Source organism: Nicotiana tabacum, chromosome 15 (genome assembly GCF_000715075.1).
Source record: "Nicotiana tabacum cultivar K326 chromosome 15, ASM71507v2, whole genome shotgun sequence".
Lineage (NCBI taxonomy): Eukaryota > Viridiplantae > Streptophyta > Magnoliopsida > Solanales > Solanaceae > Nicotiana > Nicotiana tabacum.
The window spans coordinates 12,180,200-12,208,021 of record NC_134094.1 but is presented as its reverse complement, the minus strand read 5'-3'; the positions used below and the strand labels follow the sequence as shown (position 1 = coordinate 12,208,021).

The 27,822-nt window shown below is 35.6% G+C and overlaps 1 protein-coding gene and 1 pseudogene across 1 annotated transcript; one reads left to right on the top strand and one right to left on the bottom strand.

The window, feature by feature from the left end:
• The first annotated feature begins 22,203 nt into the window (after nucleotides 1-22,203).
• LOC142169532 (dof zinc finger protein DOF1.7-like) lies at nucleotides 22,204-22,783 on the top strand (annotated as a pseudogene).
• Nucleotides 22,784-24,810: 2,027 nt separating this feature from the next.
• LOC142169531 (mitogen-activated protein kinase kinase kinase 20-like) lies at nucleotides 24,811-25,695 on the bottom strand. The gene has a single exon (XM_075231400.1). The coding sequence runs from the start codon at nucleotides 25,663-25,665 to the stop codon at nucleotides 24,811-24,813; it is 855 nt and encodes a 284-aa protein (XP_075087501.1). The 5' UTR covers nucleotides 25,666-25,695.
• Nucleotides 25,696-27,822: the final 2,127 nt, after the last annotated feature.

Genomic DNA, 27,822 nt, shown 5'->3' with positions numbered 1-27,822 from the left:
GATTGTCAGATTTCACGACATACCGATATCTATCATCTCTGATCGGGGTACGCAGTTTACATCACGGTTCTGGAGGGCAGTACAACATTTCACCCTCAGACGGACGGGCGGTTCAAACGAACTATTCAGATACCGGAGGATATGCTTCGTGCGTGTGTGATAGATTTTGGGGGTGTTTGGGATCAGTTCTTACCACTTGCGGAGTTTGCTTATAACAACAGTTGCCAGTCAAGCATTCAGTTGGCTCCGTATAAGGCCTTGTATGGTAGGCGGTGCCGGCCCCCAGTGGGTTGGTTCGAACAGGGCGAGGCTAGGCTATTGGGTACAGACTTGGTTCAGGATGCCTTAGAAAAGGTTAAGTTGGTTCAGGATTGACTTCATACAGCCCAATCTAGACAGAAGAGTTATGCGGATCAGAAGGTTCGCGATGTTGCATTCATGGTTGGTGAGCGGGTATTGCTCCGGGTTTCGCCTATGAAGGGTGTGATGAGGTTCGGGAAGAAGGGCAAGTTGGGCCCTAGGTATATTGGGCCTTTTGAGATTCTTGAGAGAGTTGGAGAGGTGGCTTACAGACTTGCACTACCACCTAGTCTTTCTGCAGTTCATCCGGTATTCCATGTTTCTATGCTTCGGAAATATCACGGCGATCCGTCTCATGTGTTAGACTTCAGTTCGGTTCAGTTGGACAAGGATCTATCTTACGTTGAGGAACCAATGGCTATTTTAGATAGGCAGGTTCGAAAGCTGAGGTCAAAGAACATTATTTCCGTAAAGGTTCAGTGGAGGGGTCATCCGGTCGAGGAGGCGACTTGGGAGGTCGAGCATGATTTATGCAGCTGTTATCCACACTTATTCACCAGTTCAAGTACTTTTTCTAACTCCGTTCGAGGACGAACGTTTGTTTTAGAGGTGGAGAATGTGATGACCCAAAATGTCAACTTTAAATTTAATGATTAATTATGTGATCTAAGCACTATTTACCATTACTCGAATCATTACCATCTTTAAATTTAGAAAGTTTTCAGGTGAAAAATGGATTAAAATGTGAATTAGAACTTTAAAACTCAACTGAGTTGACTTTGGTCAACATTTTGAGCAAACAGACTCGGATCAGTGTTTTGACAATTTTGGTAGGTCTGTATCGTGATTTGGGACTTAGGTGTATGCCCGGAATCAAATTCCGAGGTCCCTAGCCAGAGATATGGAATTTTGATGGAAAATTAAAAGTTTAAGTTCAAATAGTGACCGGATGTCAAATTATGTGCAAACGACCCCGTAATAGAATTTTGATGATTCCAACAGCTCCGTATGGTGATTTTGGACTTAGTAGCATGATCGTAATTTTATTTGGAAGTCCGTAGTAGAATTAGGCTTGAAATGCCGAAAGTTGAATTTTTGGGAAGTTTGACCGAGGGGTTGACTTTTTGATATCGGGGTCGAAATCCGATTATGAAATTTTTTATAAATCCATTATGTCATTTATGACTTGTGTGCAAAATTTGAGGTCAATCGGAATTGATTTGATATGTTTCGGCGCAAAATATAGAAGTTGGAAGATTTGAAAACTTATAATTCGATTCGATGCGCGATTCGTAATTTCGGCGTTGTTTGGCATGGTTTGAAGCCTCAACTAAGTTCATATTGTATTTTGGGACATATTGGTATATTTGGTTAAGGTACCTAGGGCCTCGGGTGGATTTTGGAAGGTTAACGGAATGAATTTCGGACAAAAAGGAGCTGCTGGAATTTTTCTGCTGCATAAGCTGTTTTTGGACAGCAACCGGTGCAATCGCAGAGCTGACTTTGGAAGCTTATATCTCGAAATCTATAAGAAATCTGAACATTTTCAAAACATGAAAATTGTAGCTCTTTGATTCTAGTTTTCGGAATGATAAACCATTTATCATTCAGACATTTATACAAAATGTTATGATCGATTGACTGAAGCTGCTACTTCAGATTTTTGCTACAGCAGTGTGCATCGCCAGAAATTTCTGCTGCACAAGGCTGATTTTGGGAGCTTATATCTCGCAATCTATAAGGAGTTGGGCGATGAGCAAAACATAAAATTTGTAGTACTTTGTATCTAATTTGCAGAACTTTAAACCGTTTGGCAGTTGGAGTTGAGTACAAGAAGTTAAGATTGATACACTACAGGCTGTCGAGGAAGAGTTTGATGTTTTCAACATAAGCATGTAATGATCCAAAAGTCTATTTTTAGTTCTAGAGATCGAAATTCGATTTCGAGACTTTCGACATTTTGATAATGAATTATAGGAGTGATCTGGAAAGTTTGGTCTAATTTCATCAAGTCGCGATTGAGTTTTAAGCGCGAAATATGAGTTAATTGTTTAACGAGCGAAATTGGTATCACGTTGAGCAAATGAGCTCTGAATTGGGTTTTGATTGAAAGAATGGGTTCATAGTTTTATTTGTGACTCATAGGAACAAGAATCGTTGAATTCCGATTTCGTATGATGGAGTTAGAGCCTTTTTAGTGAAATAAAACTGCTGGTGTAAATAGTCCTGGTGTGCACCTTTAGCGACCAGATGTGACACTTTTAGCGACGGGATTGGACTTTTAGCGACCGGAATAGTGTTTTTGGGGCAGAAACTTAAGGACCAAAAATGGTCATTTCCTTTATTTCGTTTTGGAGTTTTGGAGCACGGTTCTTGGGCGATTTTGAGGATTTCTTCAAGACTTCAACTTGGGTAAGTGTTCTATATCCAAATGTGATTATATTTCATAAATCCATGGTCATATTCATCATTTATTTCGGATTTAAATGGAAGAAATCAAGATTTTTCCAAAATCATCCAAAAACGAAAATTTAAGATTTGGAGGTCGAGTTGTTATCGGATTTTGGTAAAATTGGTATGGGTGGACTCGTAATTGAATGAGTTATCGGATTTTATAAGTTTCGCCGGATTCCGAGATGTGGGCCCCACGGGCAAATTTTGAGCTAATTTCGGATTTTAATGAAAATGTAATATTTTCTTATGAAAGTGATTACTATAATTTTTGTTGACTGTATCGAATTAATTATGACTAGATACGAGTCGATCGGAGTCGGAAATTCGAGGAAAAAGCATAATACTTGGTTAAATTGGAGCAAGTCGAGGTAAGTGACTTGTCTAACCTTGTGTGGGGGAAATTTCCCCTAGAATTGGTATTGATGTGATTATTGAAATGTGTTGAAAGTCATGTGCACGAGGTGACGAGTGTGTACACGGGTTAATTTGCGAAAGATTATATTTTTAAATTGTGTAGATCAGTGTTGCGCATTTATTAAATTATTTTATCTTGTTATATTCTTCATCATTGATGTGAGATATATACTTCAAATTTGTTTGATCTTTTCTTACTAATTGTTTTACCTATTTCGTTGAAACTTGGTTTCTTTTATTCTGTGCATTATTTGAAGGTTGATTTTCTTTAAATTAAATATTATTAATATGAAGTATTTGATATTTTTAAACTTGATATTGAAGCAACGTAGTAAAGATTTTGAAATATTATTTTCCTAAATTTTTTACTCCTGAATATTTTTATACTCATTGTGAGGGAGCCGTGAGCTCTTTATTGTGGAAGAATATTATTGATGAATTATTTTGACATGAGCTGTGAGATCTTTATTGTGAAAAACTATTATTGATGATTTATTTTGGCATGAGCCGTGAGCTCTTTATTGTGGCAAACTATTATTGATGATTTATTTTGGCATGAGCCGTGAGCTCTTTATTGTGAAAAAATATTATTGTTGAATTATTTTGGCAAGTAAATTATTTGAGCACTTGAGGTGCAAATTGTGATATATTGTGATATTGATACGCATGCGGTGGTATAAGGTCTGGGTGTTGAAACGCATGCGGTGAGATAAGGGTGGCTTGATACGCGTGGCTAGTAGGGGAACTACTAGAAGTCATGCGGTGTGATAAGGGTGGCTAAAACGCGGGATGCTATTTCGGAAAAAATATTTTCTTTAAATAAATTATGAATGCTCCCGCGGTGATATAAGGAAATGAGATATTGTGAATTTATTTATGATTTGGGACTACGAGGCGGTACCTCGGGAGTGCCCTTGTTGATATTGATTTATGGCCGTAGTTGCCTTTGATTATTATTGTGATTTTCATAAAGTTGAAGGAAATTCTGTTTTGATTTCCACGAGATATTATTTGCAATTATTTGGTGTCATTAAATGTGACATACTATTTGATTCATTTTCAATGTCATTTTATTTTACTACATTGATAAACATTTTACCATGCCATTATTATATTCCAGTAGGGCCTCACCTGACCTCGTCACTACTCTACCGAGGTTAGGCTTGGCACTTACTGGGTACCGCTGTGGTGTACTCATACTACGCTTCTGCACATCTTTTTGTGCAGATCCAGGTACATTTTACCAGCCTAGACGTCATTGAGTTACCTGCGCACGGAGACTTCGAGGTATATCTGCTAGCGTCCGCAGACTCCGGAGTCCCCTTCTATCATTTTATGTTGCTTCCTTATATTTTATCTAGACCTTGACATATAGAGACATTGAGAATAAATTCTTAGAAGCTTGTGACTTATTTCTACCGGGTTTTGGGAGTTGAAATTGTTTGAATTGTAGTTTATTTATTTTAGATATTTATTATTATTCCGCATTGATAGGCTTACCTAGTCTTAGAGACTAGGTGCCATCACGACACCCTACGGAGTGAATTTGGGGTCGTGACACTCAAGCACGAAACGGAAGATTGACAAGTCTAAGTAAATAATTCGTGAAATTAGTATTCTTTGTTCTAGCTCTCCTAGAAATATTCTACCTTGCCAAAAAGGAAAAAGACACTATAAACAAAAAATATTGCTAGGGTATACTATAAACTATGCATTTTGTTATAGTATTTTTTATGAAATAATTATTTATTTATTTATTCAATTCAATAAAATTTTATTTTAAATAGGTCATGTATTTGTTGTGTGTGCTTTGCATATATAGTAGATGATTTAGTGTATATAATTGAGCTTATACACGGAAGATTAAATCATCGGTTCTTATAAGTCATAAAGTTTATGGTCACAATTTATTGACAAAGTTGCACAAACCGTCGGAATGGCGTTGTAGCACAAGATTAAATATAATTTATCTTGATTATGAGAATGATTTAATTCCAACTTCTTGTACTTATACTCTAAATCTTGATATAATTATTATTAGTTGTGCATGTTATTTATTGTTTTGATTTATTAAAAGCAAGATTCTTTAACAAGCCTGGTAAATTGGACAATAGTAATATAGGGAGAAATTCAAAAATAGCCAGATTTACAAGTGGTCATTCAAAAATAGCTACAATTTCAAAAGTAATCGAAATTTAGCCACTTTTCATGTAAAGATAATACACTGAACCTCTAGTATATTATACTAGAGGTCCAGCATAATATACTGGAATTCCAGCATAATTATACGGGACTTCCAGCATAATATACTGAAGTTCCAGTATAATATACCGATCCAGCATAATATGCTAAAAGTTCATACACAGTTGCTCCAATCTCCAGTATATCATACTGGAACTTTCCGCGTGTTGGAGTTCCAGCATAAAATGATGGAAGTTCATACACAGGTACATCGATCTCCAGTATATTATGCTGGAACTTTCCGTGTTACAGCAAAATAGTGACTAATTTTTAATGACTTTGCAAACGCTGGCTATTTTTGAATGACCAGTCCAAAAACTGGCTAACCCGTGCTATTTTTACTAGTAATATACTTACATTGACAAAATAATAATTAGTTGACAGAATCCATATCTCGACTTTGAGATTGATAATATACCTTTTTGAAAGCTTATAAAGCTTTATGGATAAACCCGCCCAGTGAATTTTGTATCCAGGGCATAAAATAGGCTAATCAAATGTCTAAAGGTAGTAATCGATATATAAATTAAATTGTCAGTAATTTAAATTGATTGATTAATATCTGAATCTTAACACGAGGAGTTAAATGAGATTTTATGAAAGAATTTTGAAATTAAACTAAGGAGTACAATTACGAATTTTTAGTGAAATAATTCGCAATTTACTACGGTTGAAGTTAATTTCAAATTTTCGAAATTAATTCCATAATAGGGAGCCTTGTTAATAAAATTCTATGGTCCCTACTGTTTTGAACTTGTGCGTGTATATATACATGGGTTTTTCTGCCGCAGGGATGGCCGAATTTTTGGTGCTTTTTTTTCTCAAATATCGCTCATACTAAATTTATTCTTTCTAGATACTATTTGAGTAATACAGTAGAAGACTACGAGACGTTAGGAGATTGTGATCGTGTTGGTCATGGCATTTTAATTAAGTTGTTCTGGAATTGGAGGCTAACATAAAAGACGTACTTAGTTCACGCTTCAAGAGGTAACTCGTGTAAACTCCATATGTGCTAATTGTTCAATTTATACGTGAACTTTCTAAGGGAATCAAGCCAAAACGTAGTTCTTTACATTTGTATAATTCCAATCAAAATTGATAATCAGCATCCTTCCGGTAACTTTCTTCTTTTGTTGCATCTGCAATTCAACAACTTCATTGGTTTTAGCTTATCCATCTCCGTACTATTGCGAAAATCATCAATCAATCGATCACTTCCTCTAGCAATTTCTATAAACAAAAGTGGGTTGAGTTTCTTTTTTCTTGTCTGCTCAGATGAAAGGAAAGGATGCTTCAATAGCATATCAGCAGTCCATAGCGATCTCGGCTCCTTAACAAGACACTTTTTTAAAAAATCTTCAGCTTCTTTTGACAAACCTTTGTTCTTCAAATCCGGTGATCCCATTCCAATTTTGCACAATAGATAAACAACGTCGTCAGCTTCACTGCAATCCGACATTGTCTTCCCTGTAACCATCTCAAAGCCAGTGCACCCAAAAGCCCAAATATCGGCTTCAGGTCCGTACTCGTTATGAAGAACTGATTATGGTGCCATGTACATAGGTGTTCCCTTGAGTCCGCTCTTTATTTTCTGACTCCTCACTCCAACCTTCTTCGTGAACCCAAAATCAGCAATTTTGGCAACTTCGCGAATGTTATCCGGTTTAATATCAAGGTGAACGAAACCTCTCCCGTGAATATCACTAAGCCCCAAGAGAATCGATTTCACGTACTGCTTTACCTCAAAATCATGCAACCCTTTCCCTGAATTTGATTGTCATTTTGTGCGGAAGAAGCTTGAGATGGTTTGATTTCTCTTCATATCATCTCCTCTTCATCTCAACTGGCCGATATTTTCACTAAATCCTTGTCTGGTGTTCCACACAATCTTGCTGGGAGTTCTCTCACCCCAAAGCTTGAGGGGGTGTTAGAATAGATAGCACAGATGGCCCAATTGATAGACGTGCTGAAGTCCCAACATAGTAGCAATCCCAATATGTAAAGGCCCACTGTTTATTTAGTTGTATTCTTTTTGTATAAGGACCGGGTATTACACTTGTACAGATACCTTTTTAATAATGAATGAAGCTCATATTTTTTTCAGATATTTCTCTCTCGAACATTCTAGGGTTCGTCTAACCAAAATCCTTCAATTTCTCTCTTTTCATTTGCAAATCTCACATGGTATCAGAGCGAACGTTGTTGGTTCACTACAAGAAAATAAGGCTATGACGACATTTTAAAAATGTCGCCATAGATCACATAAATGTCACAAAATGCTTAACTGACATTTATTTTACACTTAAAATAAATGTCGGAAATTTCGATGTCGGGAAATTTCCGACATTTAAATTAGTGTCGTAAACTAATTAGTGACATTTGTTTTACGACATGTTGTCAAATGTCAATGAGATGTACTCTCGACTCATCTTGCTTGCGACATAAAATAGAAATGTCGGAAAATATGTCTCCTCAATAGTTTTTCTGTTTTTGGTTCCTATATTAAAATAATATAATGAATTTTAAAATTCTTCATGATCAAATAATTATTTGATATTTCAGAACACCATACACCACAAAAATGAAACAAATAGCCACTTCTGCATACTCTTTTTGTAATGAACTACGAACTGTAATTATCAAAATATTGTAAGCAACATAGTAATACATAATTGTTCTCAAACAAATGTAATTTTTTTTTATACTTCTCTAAAATAAGTTAAGATCGTCTATAGTCTAGGCGAATAATAATCAGCAATAGGGGACAAGATCTATCTCTAAACTTAGTTTCAAGCATTTTTTATCTTGCTCGTGCCGTGTTGGAGAATATTACTCAAAACCAAATCTTTCATAATAATCGACTTTCCGTCATAACACTGGAACAACATCGAAAGGGGTTCTTGATTGATCGGCTAGCTAGAAGCCTTCCTTGAAACAGATCGTTACCCAAGTTGTGTATCCAGTACCACAACCTAGGTCACTGATCTATAAATCCAAACTTGTTGAACCTGTAACTCGTTAAAACATAAACAAACAAAAAGATAAATAATACCCCCCCTCTTGAGAAAAAAGATAGCTAACAAGTTGATAATAATCCTAAAATTCAGAATACCTTTTTATGTCCTTCCCCAATTTCATATTTTCTTGGCTTTTGCAAATGGAAATCTGGATGTTTTCAAGGAATCCCAAATCAATCGTGAGAAAGAGTTGAGGAAAGGTGAGAGGCGGTTAGGGTTTTGAAAGAAAAGAATTAGAGTGAGGCCTTTATTAAGAGTTCCTAATTTGTTTTTCAGTAATAGTCTTAAAATTTTCTTAATATCCACCTATCACATTTAAGTTACAAATGCGGTAAATTTTTCATTTTTAGTTCTAAATGTCACTAAATTGTACTTTATTGTGATTTAAGATCAAAATCAAAATTATTATTTTTGTTATCGTTTTTTTACACTATTCTGTCGTTATTGTTATGTCAATATTTTAAACAAGCTTTTTATCGACATTTACTATCACTAATTAAATATAAAAAATGTCTTTTTTTCTTGTACAAAGTACGATTTAACAGTTAAAAAATATAGTAAGATTTTCAACATTAGATGTTGTATACGGTCGAAATCGGGCATGTCAGATATCTTAGGCACGAGGAGCTGCCCCGAGGGTAAGCTCGCAATAAACCAGGCTCGAGCTCAATGGCAAAGTACGGATCACGAAGATCGAAGTACTCGCTGAAGATTGAGATCGAGCATAATCGACTTCGAGTAAGGCATAATAACGGAATGGCGAGATATTAGCAACTGACCGAAGATCTCGGAAGAAATCCTGGAACAGATCAAATCAAGCAGTTATTGACGTCAATCATGGGATTTATTTTCGTTATTATATTTGTACCTTATTTAGGATTCCTCTACTATATAAAGAGGGACTACATTTATTTGTAAGGGGCATTGATTCACTGATAAAAATATATAAAAACACTGCTCTCTATTTTACTTACTATCCATTACTGTTCATCATTGTTTATCCTCTATTCTTTACTGTTCTTCTTACCCAACCTCGAGACCATCTTGAATTGAGGTCGAAAGCGTTGCTAGAACACTGGTTTAATTTATTTTACTATTCAGATTATCTATTCAATTCCTTATTTGTCAATTGGTATTGGATTAAATCACGTATCCTTAAAACCACTAAATAAGTTTAATTGTTAATCGGAGCGGGTGGTCGATAGTGAACCGACGAGACTCGGTCTTGTTTAAAAAGTAGCGGAGGAGGATCACGATCCCCCACAATGATGGATGGATTTGCCAGAGGCACACATCATACCTCTTGCAAAAGTCTAGAATGATCGGGTCCATCAGGCCTAGTTTAAAGGGATAAGTATAAACACTTGAGTACCCCTCCACGTGGGTAGTAACGGCTTCCTCGGGCCCAAATACTACTACGTTCTTGCCTTCCCAATTGCAGTCCTTACGAACTATGAGAAGAATATCTTCAGTCATAGAACATATGTACCTCGAGACTCCTTCACCTTGGTCCTGTTTGCATGAACGCTTTTAAGGGAGGCTCGGCTGCGGGTTCATTAGCAACCACAACAAGGGAAGCCATATCGAGGGAGACCACTTCAGGGCCAACCGCTTCAGGATCAACGGGCGGTTGAGAAGATGAAGAGGCAACTTTTTGAGGAACGATTTTCGATGGTTTGGCCATTGTCATCTGGGGGAGTGTTTGAAAATTTGAATAAAGAATGCAAAATTTTGGAAAAATGGGTTTTGAAGATGTAGAACACAATATGAAGATTTGAAGAAAATTTGGGGGAAAATCTAGAGATTACTATAGAAATTGAAGAACAAGGATGAAGATATGAAGGTTTGAAGAAGGTTTGATGATGACTGGAAAGCTCGAAGGTAGTAATTTAGTCAAAAAGTAGAAAAAGAACAAAGGAAGGAAGCTTTTATAGGGAAACAACTGACGCTGCGCATTCGAGGCAACCTGCCGATGAGTGACACGTGTCCGAAATCAGAACGATGCGACTGACGGGACGGTTTAGCTCCCTCGTCGTAACGTACGAAGGAAGGAACCGGAGTCATCTGTCGTTTTCCATCGTTTTGGCAAGCCTACTCTCTAAGAAACAAGGGGATTATCTGTATACGGGTAAAACCGAGTCCAATGAGCACCCCGGTTTCCCAGTGAGGCAAACGGAGCAGGAACGTGACCGTAAGGAATCGGAGTCAGAGCGAGGAGCCCCTCATATCGGAGCTCGAGCAAAACACCTGCCCTCGGGAGCATCGGGACCACGTCCTCCGGGTCCGGTTCGAGCCTCAAGACTTTGGAGAGAAATACCAAACAGCTGCACATGACTAACAAAGGTCCGTGATGTCCGTGACGAACTGGATATCACGGAGTGTACCTCGGCCCGTATCGGCAGAAAATCAGTGATTAGCGAAACGGAAGATTTTTACCTTTCTTAGAATTGTACGTAGGGTAAAACTCACCTATTATATCAAGGGAAAAGCTTATTATTCATAGAATACATTGTAACATGCATACCAAGGCAATTTACTCCTATTCTCTATGTTTCTAAAAGTTATTCAAAGTTCTTATTTTTGTTCATAAGTTCCTCATAAGTGCAAGCTCAGAACCGAAGGCAGGTTCCTCGTTGAGCCATTAACAGAGCTCGGGATCACTCTTATCATTGGTTTGACCATTTATTACGTCTTTCATTTGCTTAATCTAATGTCATTAATCACTTGAATTGAATTAATCCACATATTCTTAAAACCTCATATAAATTCAATTGTTATCCGTTTTTAAGGGTAAACAATATCAATGTAAGCGAGCGATAAAACTTGAGCTCCTAAACAGGATAAAGGATAACAGTTAAGTTTCAATTGCTAGCGTTAAACATTGAGCAAATCTTAATCCCAAAGCGCATTTAACTGGAAGTAGTGAGATACCAAAAATTAAAATAGCGATTAGGTAATGCGACTCATAAAGCGCAATCAAAAAATGCCACTCATTAATAATCACGATATATCGCAATTCGGGTACTATAAGCGCAATTTCCAATTGAGATTTATACGCCGCAATCTCCTAATGCGACTTATAGGTCGCAATTGAGAATTGCAACTTATAATCCTAGCGACTTAGGAAGGTATTAACCAACCAACTGTCAGGACATACATTGGACATTCATAAACCTAAGAATTTAGTAACAGCAAAAGAAGAAGAAGAAGAAGAAAAACAAAAAGAGATCATGGAGAAGAAGCTGATTAATGCAAATCTATTGTTTTTTTCAAAAAAAAAAAAAGGCAGTCTGGTGCACAAGGTATTCTATGTTCACGCAGGGTTCGGGAAAAGGTCGTACCCAAAGGGATATGATGTAGACAACCTACCCTAATAGACACATTAGTGATTATTTCCATGGCTCGAACCAATGACCTATAGGTCACACGGATACAACTTTACCTTTGTTCCAAAGCTCCCGTTTTATTATTTTTTTCGAATACAAATTTATTGGATAGAAGGAAAATATGACATTCTTTTTGACAATTTTACAGAATGCATTATTGCCAAGCATATGAAAACTTGTTTGAGATTTCTTAGTGAACTAATTGATTCTGACATGATCCAAGAAAATAAATAGAACATGACTCTACAATACATTGGAAAGAATGTACTACAATTGCTAGCCAAATTTACTTGGCAAAAAGCTTCTTTGTACAGATTGTTCAATTATAAAGAGAACTAACACACAATTGTTTTTGTTTAATACAAGGGGCTGGACCTTATCATCTTTTGTTTCTAACAGGCTGCCTCAGTACCCCCAAACTAATCTCCTAACGGGATCAAGCCAGTTATTTGAATGCCACGTGCAATATACTATAAAGTAAAATAAAGAAAACTACAAAATATAAACGAGGAAAATAATTTTATTTGATTGCAAAGACAGTTATATTAGGCTATGCTGCTATCATTATGGTTTATTTCTTCTTTTCTGACCACTTTTGCAAGAGCTCAAGTGGGTTCAATTATAATTTTTATATAATATTTACGCTGCTTTAGTCACATTTTATACATATATATATAGTATTATTTTTTTAGAAGCAGGGTCGATTGAACCCGCTTAGCCCCACGTGGGTCCACGTGGGTCCGCCCTAGGTCTTAATCCCAAAGCCACACCAAAAAATTAAAACCACGAATAAGTAATGCAACTCATGAATAATCATGATACCTATACATCTATATATCGCAGTTCGGAAACTTATAAATGTAATTGCCAACTGTGACCTATAATTGGAATCGATTGATGCAATTGACAAATGCAACTTATACCTCGTAACTGGAGAATGCATTTGACAAATGCGATTTATAAATTGCAATTGTGGCATATGCAACTTATGGCCTGTATTATTGTTGAGCACTTGCGTCTATTCTTTCCATTATGGTTTATTCTTACGTCTCATTCTCCAAATTTGGTGATTGCTTGGGCAAGTGGTTGCACATGAAATGATTGGACATTCATATCATAAATTAAGTGATTCGCAAATATATATTGTACTTTAATTTGAGAAGTGTAAGCTAGTACGTGCAAAAGAAATATGCTGGGTATACCGTGTTGCTTTGCCATTTTGACATGAAACATGTGATGTGAATACCTTTGTTTGCTAGTAAGTCCCAAACAAAGGATAAAAGGACATGAATTATATTTTTTTTTTCTATTCAGAAGGGACTTGTGTGAAAGTTCTATTTTTTTTTCTTTTCCCATTTCTGTAGCGCCAAAAGCTTTATCAAATATGCATCATTGTCCTGTTGATTGATAGTTGAGAAATACTATTTCCCGGACAGACCTTTATACGTTAGGCCTATTTATCACTGTTGAAAGACATGGTTTAATGTACCATATGAATTTTTCTCTCATTTAGTTAATTATGCAATAATAAAACAAATTGGTTCAAGTATCAAGCATAAATTGGAAGATTGACAAGATGAAGTAAATAATTTCTAGCTCTCATGAGAATATGCGTGGGAGTTGTTTGGTGATAAAGGTATTCTACCTTGTCAAAAGAAACTATAAACAAAAAATATGTCGTTTTTGTAATCTATATCTTTGGTGATAAACAAACATTTTCTCTGGTGGAAATTTATGGAGAAGATGTAGTGTCATGTGTGATTGCAACTCACGTTCTAACTTTGGCAGCAGATGTAGTTTGTAATAACTATTAACTCGTGTGATGTGAGAAAATTTTGGTGTAGAAAGTGCTAGTTTAATTTTGGCTTCATGTTCCCATTGCTAGAGGAAATGCCACTATATCTAAGGTTTAAGCCATTTTGCTAATGCAATGACAAATATGTCACCATCTAGCCTACGTCGGAGAATGATCATTGCTTTTGTAAACCATGTCAATTGCTTTGGATAGCTGTTTAGTAATTAGGCCTCCTTTTGTTTCCTTAGTTACAATAACTTTGTAGGAACCAATTGCTGAATTTACTTGGCAAAACCTAATCTTTTGTCGCTTGAAGAAAGAATTTTCATGTTTTGCACACATTAAAAATAGAATGTAGTCACTATTAGCAAAATTCTATTTGCAAAATAGCCTCTCTTTCAAGAGAACAAATTGATTGTTTCATGATCTAAGAAGAAGATACAACATATAAATCTGCAAGATATGTTGAAAAAGAGAATGTACTCACTGTTAGCAAATAACTGCCTTTTTGTACAGATTGTTCAATACTACCAGAAAATATAAGCACAAAATTGTTTTTGTTTAATACAAGGGGCTGCACCTGATCTCTTTTTTTCTAACAGGCTGCCTACGTACCCCGAACTAATCTCCTATTTAGAGTTGGTTTTGGTTTTAAGAGAAAGCATCACTCATTATCTATAAATAGGACAACTTTGAAGAATTGTTCTATGCTCATTGATACAAGTCTTTGAAAGACTTAAGCACATAAGAGTGGTTTTTGAGAGAGAAGAGAGAAGAAAAGTATTTGTTTTGCTGCAGATTTGTTTATTCCGACCAGCCAATTTCAAATCATCTTTCCCGATTCGTTAACCGTTGGATCGGGCTGACATTTTGACTGAGTATTCGTAACATTTTGGTCTTAGATTTGAAAGGTGGAGATCTGAGTTGGATCCTGTAACTTATGATTTTGAGCCTCAAACAACAGTTACTTTTTTGGGGATTCTCCTCTTTCTTCAATTGATTTGTTGTTGCTATTGTTGCTCCGTATTTGGCACTTGTTGTGTAGTCAATTTGGAGAACTTTTGTAACCCTCTTATTGTTATAGTGCAATTTTTTGGATCTTTCTGATCCCGTGATTTTTACCTTCGATTTGAAGGGTTTTTCACGTTAAAATTTGGTATTCTTTATCTTCTTTATTTTCGGGTTTGCCTCTTCCTCGACATAATAATATCAGAGCCTTGGTTATTTATCCGAGTTTTTACGGAATGGAGCCGAATATGAGCGGATGGTATGTTTAAATTTGAGAAATTATAATGTTTGGAGAAACAAGATGAAAGTTTGTTGTTCGTGAAAAAGATGTATCTACCAGATTTTACAGCTCATAAACCCAAAACTACATCTGATGAAGATTGGGATTTCAAGCACCAACAAGTATGTGGACATTAGGGGTGTACAAATCGAACCAAAAAACCGCACTAAACCGCAAAGTCAAACCAAACCGATTAAAAATTCCGACTTGGTTTGGTTTGATTTGGTTTGGTATTGAGTAAAAAAATCTGAACCAGCCCGACATATAAATATATAATTTTTATATATACTTTTAAGATTTTATATAAAATTTTCTTTAAAATATGTCTAGAAATATTTGGGATTCTCTTGCGGGATATAGATTTTAATAGAATATGAAATGCTCCATATTTATTGACCTTAAATAATGGGTTGTATGATCACTTTCTTATCAAGTGTTACTGAAATGCGTCTATCTCTTTATTCTTCCATATTCATATCATATATTAAGATCTATTAAATTCTTATATCTTTTTCGAATGTGAAGTGATTATTAATATTTATGTATCATATTGATTTTTATGTTTAATTACTAAATTCGGTTAACCTAAAAGTGTACATCAACGAAAAATTATTATTAGACAACTAAAAAAATAACTATTATGTGTTACTAATAGAATTCTCCCATAAGAATATTTTAATCGATAATATGTTTGTCAATTTTTTTTTATATTTTTACTAAATATATATTTACTTATCAAATATTTAACAAAGTAAGATTGAAATAATATTTAAGTAACAAAAAAACCCGAAAACCCAAAAAACCCGACAAAACCGAACCAATCCAAACCGATATAGTTGGTTTGGTTTGGTTTTGCTAAAAACCGAACCAACCCAGTCCACGTACACCCCTTGTGGACATATGCGACAATGGGTTGAAGATAATATTCACAACCATATTGTGAATGAGACATATGCGATATCATTGTGGAAAAAGTTTGAGACTCTTTATGTTTCAAAAACTGGGAACAACAAGTTGTTCCTACTAAAGCAATTGACGACCTTTAAATACAAGGAGGGCAGTCCTATCCTTGATCATATAAATGATTTTCAGGGTGTCCTTGATCATCTGTCTGGAATGGGAGTTAACTTTGATGATGAGGTACAAGGACTTTGGCTTCTTAATACTCTGCCAGACTCTTGGGAAATTCTTCATATTTCTTTGACAAATTCAGCTCCTGGAGGTAAGGTAACCATGGAATATGCAAAGAGTGGTGTGTTGAACGAGGAAGTAAGGAGAAAATCTGAGGTTCGTCCTCATAAGCAGATATCTTGGTTACAGAAGACCGGGGGAGAGATAGAACAAGAGGTTTGAGGAATAGAGGTAAAAATAGAATTATGTCAAGGTCCAAATACCATAATATTACATGCAACCATTGTGGAAAGAAAGGACACATCAAAAGGCTTTGCTACAAGTTGAAGCAAGAGAATAATGTTTCTGCTATTGTTCGAGATGAACTTCTTTTTTCTTATGATGAAAACGTCATCAATTTGGTATCCCCATGAGATGAGTTGGATAGTAGATTCTGGAGCTACATCACATGTCACACCAAGGAAAGACTTTTTCTCATCTTATACTCAAGTTGACTCTGGAGTATTAAAAATGGGCAATGCAGTGAAGTTAAGATGTTTGGTGTTGGCACAGTTTGTTTGAAAACTAATAATAGTTCAACGTTACTTTTTCAAGATGTCAAGCATGCTCCAGACTTTTCTTTTAATTTGATCTCCCCAGGAAGATTAGACGATGAAGGTTACCATAATGCCCTCTTTAATAGCCAATGGAAGCTCACCAAGGGCTCGTTAGTAGTGGCTCGAGGAGTCAAGTCTGATTATTTATATGTGACACAGGACTCTATTCTTAATCATTCCATAAATCTGGTAAAAAGTGACACTTTATCAGAATTGTGGCATAGAAGATTGAGTCATATGAGCGAGAGAGGGATTACGTGTTTAGCTAAGAAGAGTTTGCTTTCTGGGGTGAAATAAGCAAAGCTGGAAAGGTGTATCCATTGTTTAGCTGGCAAACAGAAAAGAGTTTCCTTCCATAGCCATCCTCCTTCAAGAAAGCCCGATTTGTTGGAGTTAGTACACTTTGATTTGTGTGGTCCTTTTAAAGTAAAGTCAAAAGATGGCACTTTACTTTGTGACCTTCTTTGATGATCATTCTCGCAAGCTCTAGGTGTATCCTTTAAAATAAAAAGATCAAACACTCGGCGTGTTTAAGGAATTTAAGGCCTTAGCTGAGAAACGGACGAGGAAGAAATTAAAATGTATTCGCACAGACAATAGTGGTGAATATTGTGGTCCCTTTGATAACTATTGCAAGGAACAAGGAAATCGTCATAAGAAAACTCCACCCAAGACGCCTCAATTGAATGGTTTGGCAGAGAGGATGAATAAAACTCTAGTTGAGAGAGTTAGATGCTTGCTTTCAGGAGTTAAACTTCCAAATATATTTTGAGCGGAAGCACTTAACACTGTTGCATATGTTATCAATTTGTCTCATGCTGTTGCTTTGGATGGTGATGTCCTAGACAGAGTTTGGTTTGCCAAAGATCTTTATTATGATCACCTGAGCGTTTTGGGCGTAAAGCTTGTGTGCATGTTCCTAAAGATGAGAGATCGAAACTGGATTTCAAAACTAAGCATTGCATCTTTATCGGTTATGGTCAAGATGAGTTTGGGCATCGTTTTTATGATCATGTTGACAATAAACTTATTACAAGTCGTGATGCAATATTCTTTGAAGACCAGACTATTGAAGATATTGACAAAGCTGAGAAGATAGATTCTCAGAGTAATGAAAGCTTAGTTGATATTGATCCAGTTTCTATTGCTAAGCAACCTATTGTACATGAAGGAACCCAAGACAATAATGAAGATAGTGATCAAGATCAAAATGATCATCATGGTGTAGATATTATGGATGCTCCAGTTGATGAAGTTGTGGTTGATCAGCAATCAATTCCTGCTCAGGTAACTACTTCGAATGCTCCTGAAACCTCTCTTAGAAGATCTACAAGGGAGAAGCAAAATATTCATGAGCTATCCTCCTGATGAGTATGTACTTTTGACTGACATGGGAGAATCTAAGAATTATGATGAAGCCATGCAAGATACTCACAAAGATAAGTGGATAGAAGCCATGGAAGATAAGATGAAGTCACTCCATGAGAATGTCACATATGAGTTAGCGAAATTGCCGAAAGATAAGAAAGCTTTATCAAACAAATAGATATTTAGAGTAAAGCAGATAACCATACCTCTGCGCCCAGGTACAAGGCGAGGTTAGTTGTTAAAGGTTTTGGCCAAAAGAAGGGAGTTGACTTTGATGAAATTATCTTCCCCTATTGTGAAGATGCTTTCTATTCGTGTGGTTCTAGGCTTAGCCGCAAGTCTAGATTTAGAGGTTGAGCAGATGAATGTCAAGACTACTTTTTTTCATGGTGATTTAGATGAGGATATTTATATGGAGCAGCCTGAGGGTTTTGTAATTAATGGAAAAGAAAACTATGTCTGCAAATTGAAAAAGAGCTTGTATGGATTGAAACAAGCTCCAAGGCAATGGTATTTGAAGTTTGAATCTGTCATAGAAAAACAAGAGTACAAGAAAATTTCTTCAGACCACTATGTATTCTTCCAGAAGTTCTCTAATGATGATTTTATTATCTTATTGCTTTATGTGGATGATATGCTTAATGTTGGCAATAATAAATCTATAATTACAGTCTTTAAGAAGTAGTTGAGCAAATCGTTTGCGATGAGGGACTTGGGGCCAGCAAAAAAAACCTTGGGCACTCAAATCTACCGACACAGAGATAAAATGGAGCTATTTTTGTCCCAAAATAAATACATTGAGAAGGTACTCAAGAGGTTCAATATGACAGATGCAAAAGTGGTTAGTACTCCTCTTGCTATATACTTCAAATTGAGTATTAGTTAGAGTCCATCTACTGGAGAAAAAAGGATATGTCTCGTATTCCTTACTCTTCTTCCAGTGGTAGCTTGATGTATGCTATAGTTTGCACTAGATCATATATTGCACATGTCGTTGGTACTGTTAGCAGATACCTTTCTAATCTTGGAAAAGAACATTAGGATGCAGTAAAATGGATACTAACTACTATAACCACCTCACTAACCAATCACGTGTATTATTAACTAACTAACTCCGTGATCGAGGGATATAGTGATGCAAATTGGATCAATGGATCATCTGAAGTTAAATCCACGAGTGGATATGTTTTCACAGGAGCAGTGTCTTGGAAATCATCCAAACAAATGTGCATCGTCTGTTCTACAATGGAATCTGAATTCATAGCTTTAGATAAGGCCGGTGAAGAAGCTGAATGGCTCCGGAATTTTTTGGAAGATATTCCATTTTGGCCCAAACCTTTGGCATCTATTTGTATACATTGTGATAGTCAAGCGGCAATAGGCAGGGCAGGGAGCGTTATGTATAACGGAAAATCTTGTCATATACGACGGAGACACAATACTGTTAGACAACTACTCTCTAGTGGTGTTATCACAATTGACTACATAAAGTCAAGAGATAACGTGTCAGATCCACTTACAAAAGGCCTTTCTAGAGAGGCAGTTGAAAGATCATCAAAAGGGAATGGGGTTAAGGTCTAGGACAAGTCATCATGACGGTAACTCTACCTAGCAGACTGGAGATCCCACGAGCTAGGTGCAAACAGATCAAACAAAGTTATGAATGACAGTTCAACATTGTCAAATAACTCAACCCATTCTCGTGATGAAGACAATGTTCAGAAATCGAGGTAAAACATTAAGGCTTTTTGATGAGTCAACAAAGCTTAAAGGGTTTTTAATGATTTACTAAGTCTGGCAGGATATGACCAGATAGTGTGTCTATAGGATTACACGTTTAGAAATCACCTATGTGAGTGTGAAGTGTAAGCCGCTTCAAGGGGAATGAAAGTAAAGGCCCATTCTCTAAGCACTTATGAAACCAGGCGGTGTTCATGGCTGAAACGAATACAACCGTGAGAACCATAGATGGTTAAGGATTGATCGTGTGACTTATGTTGTCTAGGTATACAACAAAGCTCGACGGTTCAAAGATATCAAATCTACCGATTGACCGAGTATATCCGATATAAGTTCACTACGGAAAGTTCAAAGGGAAACTTACTTATCCAGATGCAATTAATTCTTGCATGTAAAACACACACGCGTCCGTGCATTTCTTTATTTTATAGCCATTCCCCATTCATGTGGGGGATTGTTGGGATTTTAAGCTTGTGTAGCTTAAAGAGGGTGAATGAGAAATGGAGGGAAAATGAAATATTTGAGTTTCCCTTGGCAAAGGGACATTGTCCCATATCGGAGGAAGAAAAGGCTTTTGATGGGTATATATATAATTGCTCTTCTTCTAGCTCTTAAAGAGTTAAGAAGAAGGGAAGCCTCGCGCCGTCGTCGTCGTCGCTCGCTCGGCTCGGCTTCGGCTTCGGAATTAACGAAAAATTCAATTCGGAATAACCCGCGACCCGGTTCGGTCAGGCCCGTTTTCTTTCTCGGATTATTTTAAATACATTTTCCTGCAATATTTCAAACAACCCTGTTCCAACAGCCATGGCTGTTTCTGAAAGGTTGCAAACCTTTTCAGAAACAATGCCAGCAACTCTATAAATAGAGTTTGAATCCCAGAATCTTTCCTTACGAAATTTTCTGAGCTTCTTCTTCTTCTTCTTCTTCTGCACAAAAACATTCCAGTGTATTTTACAGCCTTCGAGTGGCTTGCTGTTCACCGGCGCTTTGGTACCAATACTCCGGTGAGTTAAATCGTTCTATCCTGGGAGGATATATTCCAGCACCTCGGGTACTTGAGGGAAATAATTTTCTTAAGGATACACTGTATATTCAGTGGGCTCGATTTATTCCTATACTATTTTTTTTTTCAGAATCTATTTCGTTAAACAAATATTACTAACTTTCTGTTTTGTTTTTTCAGAAAGTTTAATTATTTATTACAGCAATACAGAATTATAACAAATTAACCTGCACAAAAACATATTGTCCGACAAGGCCGTGATAATTGAATAGAAGGGTCACTAAAGAACCCTCTCATTATAGTGTTCTTCACGAGAAAAAGTTTATCCCAGTTCTCTTTTTCTACATATAGTATACATAAATATATGTTTCTGCATGTATTCAAAAGAAGAAGAGGAAGAATAAAATGAATAAAGCTAGAAAGAAAAAGGGATTAATTTTTTTTTGAATCTGGGCATCCCGAAATGCATTTTCTTTACCTTTCTTTTTGATTTCCGTTTCTTCACCAAGCTATGTCTTTTTTATGCTTAACATTCTTGCTTCTATCATTTTATTTCTTTATTTTATCTGGAAAGATATACACAACAGTGTGCACTGAAAATTTTAAATCTTTTTTGCCTAAAAGTTTCTTCGTTTGCCTTTTATCGACAACTGTATGTAATATTATGACAACTCGAGCTGTCTTAACTTGGGTTTCTTCTCAATCGCAAGTGGAAGTTTTTTTTTTTTTAATTTTAGGGCTTGGGTTTCTGATTGAGAAAACTACCCTATGTAGCCCATGTTTTTGCATATTGACACAAAATAGCCCTTCGGCCCAAACATATTACATCTAATAGCCCGAAATATCTATTTTGTATATTTATTGTATAGTGACAGTTTATTTTGTATATTTGTTGTATAGTGACAGTCTATTTTATATAGTGACAGTATATTTTATATAGTGACAGTATATTTTGTATATTTTTTTGTATAGTGACAGTCTATTTAGTATATATTTTGTATAGTGACAGTTTATTTTGTATATATTTTGTATAGTGATAGTCTATTGTATATAAATTATATAGTGACAGCCTATTTAGTATATTTTTATATAGTGACAGTATATTTTCTATATTATTTGTATAGTGACAGTCTATTTTAGTATATATTTTGTATAGTGACAGTCTATTTTGTACATATTTTGTATAGTGACAACCTATTGTATATAAATTGTATAGTGACAGTCTATTTTTGTATAATTTTTTGTTTCAATACTACTAATTCACTGCTAAACCAATCCTATATTTTGTATAGTGACAGTCTATTTAGTATATTTTTTATATAATGACAATTTATTTTTGTATATATTCACTATACAAATTTTTGTTTCAATACTACTAAGAACCAATTTTTTTGGTTTCAATACTACTAATTCACTTGGTTTATTTCAAAAGGACTGAATTTTTATAGGCTAAAGAGAAAATTAAATATGCAAGATCCATCAATTTATACACAAATAAAACCACAATTTCCAGAGCAAGAACACTTGAAATGTCCAAGATGTGATTCACCAAACACAAAATTCTGTTATTACAACAATTATAATCTTTCTCAGCCACGTCACTTTTGTAAGAGTTGTCGTAGGTATTGGACCAAAGGTGGTACTCTTAGGAATATTCCAGTTGGTGGTGGTTCTCGTAAGAACACAAAAATGTTCTTCTTCATCCAATAAGAAAATTTTCTCCTCAACGACGTCGTCTTCAGTTTAATCTTCAAAACCTGATCAGATAACAAATCCAAAACCAGAGCCATTTGGTATACCTGCAATTCCAGCTTTTGATCAGAACCTTAGTAGAGTGATTGGTATGACTAATGGGCAATTCAGTTCGCTGTTGGAGTCAAACGGGCCGCAATTTGGGGCTTTGCTGGAAGCTTTGAATACGAATAATAATGGGTCCAATTTGCAGTTAGGCGAATTTGCAAGGAATCAAAATACCAATTTGGATTCGGGTTCGGGCTCAAATGGTACACGTCAAAATGGGAGTAATACAAATGGATATTTGGGATAACAACGGCTTCTTCGGCTGAGAAAAATGCGTATGATCGCTGAGAGAAGGAAGTTATGGTTTTGAGTGGCAGTGATATTGGGCTAGCCTTTTAATTAGTTTTGGGCTGTTAATTGTATGATTTATTTTGTGGCTAGCTATTGTCATTAGTTTTTCCCGGATGGCTACAAACACTACTAGAAATTCGGCAAAAACCGACCAAGGTCGACCGACCAACTTTGGTCGGTTTTTTAAAATATTTTTTTTAATTTTTTTTTTACGAAACCGACCAACTTTGGTCGGTTTTCTTTGGCGCAAAAATGCGGGAAACTATTTTTGAGTCCCGCGAAATTTATATTTCAAGAAACCGACCAACTTTGATCGATTTTTCCATTAAAATAAATAAAAATTAATATTAAAAAAACCGACCAAAATTGGTCGGTTAATTCGGCGGGTCATTTAAAAAAATCGACCAACTTTGGTGCCAATTGATACCCATTGGAGACGGGTGACAATGTATATCATACTCTATTACAAGCGTGACAATAATTTCAATTTTAGTTCTTTATAGCCTATTTCGTTTGCTAATGTTAGCCCTTGTTTGATACGGAATAGTTTTAATTTGCAGCGAGACGTAAGGCAGGCTTCATCTTGCTTGAGTGTCCGAGCATCTACTTATCTTGATCATTTCTAAAAATCTCACCAAATTAAAAGCACCATTTTCAAATTGAGTCTTGATATTACCGTGTCTTTGGAGATTCTTCCATCTTTTCTACCTTTTGGCACATCCCAAGTAGGAGCTCCAGACTGGACAAAATATATATGCCCAATAAATAATTTCACATTAGTAAAGAAGTAATATTGCTTTTCTTTTTTGGTTTGCTAGGAATGGTTTTTATGGTAATATCATGTTTATTTTTATTTGCCAGCAATGAATAGTTTAGCAAAATATCAGCACAAGAGACCACTCCAGGGCACAAATCCTCAATTTGTTTCTTAACAGCGTCTATGACATAGAATGCATGCAATGAGATGTTAGGGGGTCCATCTTTTTCTGCTTTATTGTTTCTCGTTGAGTTCAGCAGCACAGAGCCATCACAACCCTATAAAACCATAAATAGTTAGTTAATATTATGCCCGGGTAAAGTGGATATAATATTCAATAGTATAGGGATATTTTTGACTATTTTCCGTAAAATTAAAAAGTATTATGATTTTTATGGCAGCCATAAAAATAGAGGATAAGTGAATAAAAGAGGCATTATTGCTTTCGATTCTAATATCCGATCGAATTAGACAAACAACTGTTTGAATCGTCACCAATGTTTCCATGAATCTGACCGGGCCTTAACCCTAGTTTGCAATCGTTGAGCCATAAGTGTAATCTGTCAAAACTTGGACGGATTGGATTGTCAATCTAGTCAAAGCTCAAATTAACCTAACCTAAGGTTGGGTCATTTTAAACTATACATATAGTCCAAATTAATCAATAGGAAAACTTTGTCGAGTGAATTCAAAGTTGTTCTGTCTATATAATCTCATCAAACATAGAAAAAGATTTTCAATCTCTATAAAAAAGGAAGTTTGGTTTAATTTGATTTGATAATATTTAAATTGCTCAAATTGACATATTCTGTTGGGGGTTGGATCATAGCTTATTCATCGACTTAATTCGTTCTGTTCAGGTTCATGACCCAATCATTTACTCTACTCATTTTAACCTACTATTCAAATTTGACCCAACCTGTCTACTTTACACTCTGGTCAAAGGCTTGACCGCGTCTCCACCCTAAGCAAGGTCAATAGCTGCAGTGAACAATAAATCATATAGATTGGTTGTGGTCACTATACAATTTTACCATGATGGCTAACTATGGCAGCAGCTGTAGTTTGTAATAACTATTAACTGGCGTGATGGGATAAAATTTTGGTGTAGAAGGTGCTAGATAAACTTTGGCTTCACGATCCTATTGCTAGAGGAAAAGCCACTATATATAGGTTTGAGCCATTGTGCTAATGCAGATGGAAAATATGTTACCATCTAGCCTCCATCAGAGAATGATCGTTGCTTTTATAAATGGAAGGAATGGATGCTTTAATAGCATATCAGCAGTCCATCGCGATCTCGGCTCCTTAACAAGACACTTTTTCAGAAAATCTTCAGCCTCTTTCGACAATCTTTTGTTCTGCAAATCCGGTGATCCCATTCCAATTTTGCACAATAGATAAACAACGTTGTTAGCTTCACTGCAATCCCATACTGTCTTCCCTGTAACCATCTCAAAGACAGTGCATCCGAAAGCCCAAATATCAGCTTCAGGTCCGTATTCGTTATCAAGAACTAATTCTGGCGCCATGTACATAGGTGTTCCTTTGAGTCCGTGCTTTCTTTTCTGACTCTTTACTCCTCCAACCTTCTTCGCGAACCCGAAATCAGCAATTTTGGCAACTTTATCAGTACCAACTAGAAGAATGTTATCTGGTTTAATGTCACGGTGAACAAAACCTCTTCCATGAATATGACTAAGCCCCAATAGAATCGATTTCGCGTACTGTTTTACCTCAAAATCTTGCAACCCGTGCCTTGAATTTTGACCAATCCGATCAGCTAAACTTCCAGCAGACGCGTACTCGAGTAACATGTTGTACAATATCTTCCCATCTTCTTCAGTAACATTAGCTCCGAAACATCGAATAACGTGATCACAATCTTGAAACTCGTGTAGTAATTCTCTCTCTTTCTGTAACGACTTTGAACGCGAAAACAAGACAGATTTTACTGCGATTGTCGACGGAATATCAATGGAGAAGTTTGTTGTTGTTGCTGAAGTGACGATACCAAAACTGCCTCTTCCGATGGTTTTGCCTCTCGTCCATATTATTGGATGATCGGTGATCGCCGCCATTGAATCAATTTTTTTCTTGCTCTCAATAGTAATTGATAACCTGGTTTTTGTTTTGTTTTGGTAACTTTCTGTTATTGCTGTACTTACTTATATATAAGTAGGAGTTACCTAGTTTTCCTTTTCCCTATTAACATATGATTACGTGTTTCTTGAGTTACAAGCTAGGTTTTTATTTTAGGGCCGAGAAACTAAAGTTGTAAAGTTTCCAAAATTTGTTTCTTTTCTCTTTTTCCTATATTGTAGTAATTTGTAACAAATGATTACCATTTTTACAAGTAATCTTACTAATAGCTGTTAATTAATAGGTACAGATTTGATGAGAAGTTCACGTATAAGGAATCTTTCCAGAACACTCATACTTTAGGGCTATTTTTCGCCGATGAAGGTCATGGTTCAATGTAGCAATTGAATTTTCTTTCTCATTTATGCTTTAGCTATGCAAAAAGAAAATAAATTTGGTCAAGTCTCAAGCACGAAACGGAAGATTGATAAGTCTAAGTAAATAATTCGTGAAATTAGTATTCTTTGTTCTAGCTCTCCTAGAAATATTCTACCTTGCCAAAAAGGAAAAAGACACTATAAACAAAAAATATTGCTAGGGTATACTATAAACTATGCATTTTGTTATAGTATTTTTTATGAAATAATTATTTATTTATTTATTCAATTCAATAAAATTTTATTTTAAATAGGTCATGTATTTGTTGTGTGTGCTTTGCATATATAGTAGATGATTTAGTGTATATAATTGAGCTTATACACGGAAGATTAAATCATCGGTTCTTATAAGTCATAAAGTTTATGGTCACAATTTATTGACAAAGTTGCACAAACCGTCGGAATGGCGTTGTAGCACAAGATTAAATATAATTTATCTTGATTATGAGAATGATTTAATTCCAACTTCTTGTACTTATACTCTAAATCTTGATATAATTATTATTAGTTGGGCATGTTATTTATTGTTTTGATTTATTAAAAGCAAGATTCTTTAACAAGCCTGGTAAATTGGACAATAGTAATATAGGGAGAAATTCAAAAATAGCCAGATTTACAAGTAGTCATTCAAAAATAGCCACAATTTCAAAAGTAATCGAAATTTAGCCACTTTTCATGTAAAAGTATACCCTAACTCTAGTATATTTATACTGGACTTCCAGCATAATATACTGAAGTTCCAGTATAATATACCGATCCAGCATAATATGCTAAAAGTTCATACACAGTTGCTCCAATCTCCAGTATATCATACTGGAACTTTCCGCGTGTTGGAGTTCCAGCATAAAATGGTGGAAGTTCATACACAGGTACATCGATCTCCAGTATATTATGCTGGAACTTTCCGTGTTACAGCAAAATAGTGACTAATTTTAAATGACTTTACAAACGCTGGCTATTTTTGAATGACCAGTCCAAAAACTGGCTAACCCGTGCTATTTTTACTAGTAATATACTTACATTGACAAAATAATAATTAGTTGATAGAATCCATATCTCGACTTTGAGATTGATAATATACCTTTTTGAAAGCTTATAAAGTTTTATGGATAAACCCGCCCATTGAATTTTGTATCCAGGGCATAAAATAGACTAATCAAATGTTTAAAGGTAGTAATCGATATATAAATTAAATTGTCAGTAATTTAAATTGATTGATTAATATCTGAATCTTAACACGAGGATTTAAATGAGATTTTATGAAAGAATTTTGAAATTAAACTAAGGAGTACAATTACGAATTTTTAGTGAAATAATTCGCAATTTACTACGGTTGAAGTTAATTTCAAATTTTCGAAATTAATTCCATAATAGGGAGCCTTGTTAATTAAATTCTATGGTTCCTACTGTTTTGACCTTGTGCGTGTATATATATATATGGGTTTTTCTGCCGCAGGGATGGCCGAATTTTTGGTGCTTTTTTTTTTCTCAAATTTCGCTCATACTAAATTTATTCTTTCCAGATATTATTTGAGTAATACAGTAAAAGACTACGAGATGTTAGGAGATTGTGATCGTGTTGGTCATGGCATTTTGATTAAGTTGTTCTGGAATTGGAGGCTAACGTAAAAAACGTACTTAGTTCAAGCTTCAAGAGGTAACTCGTGTAAACTCCATATGTGCTAATTATTCAATTTACACGTGAACTTTCTAAGGGGA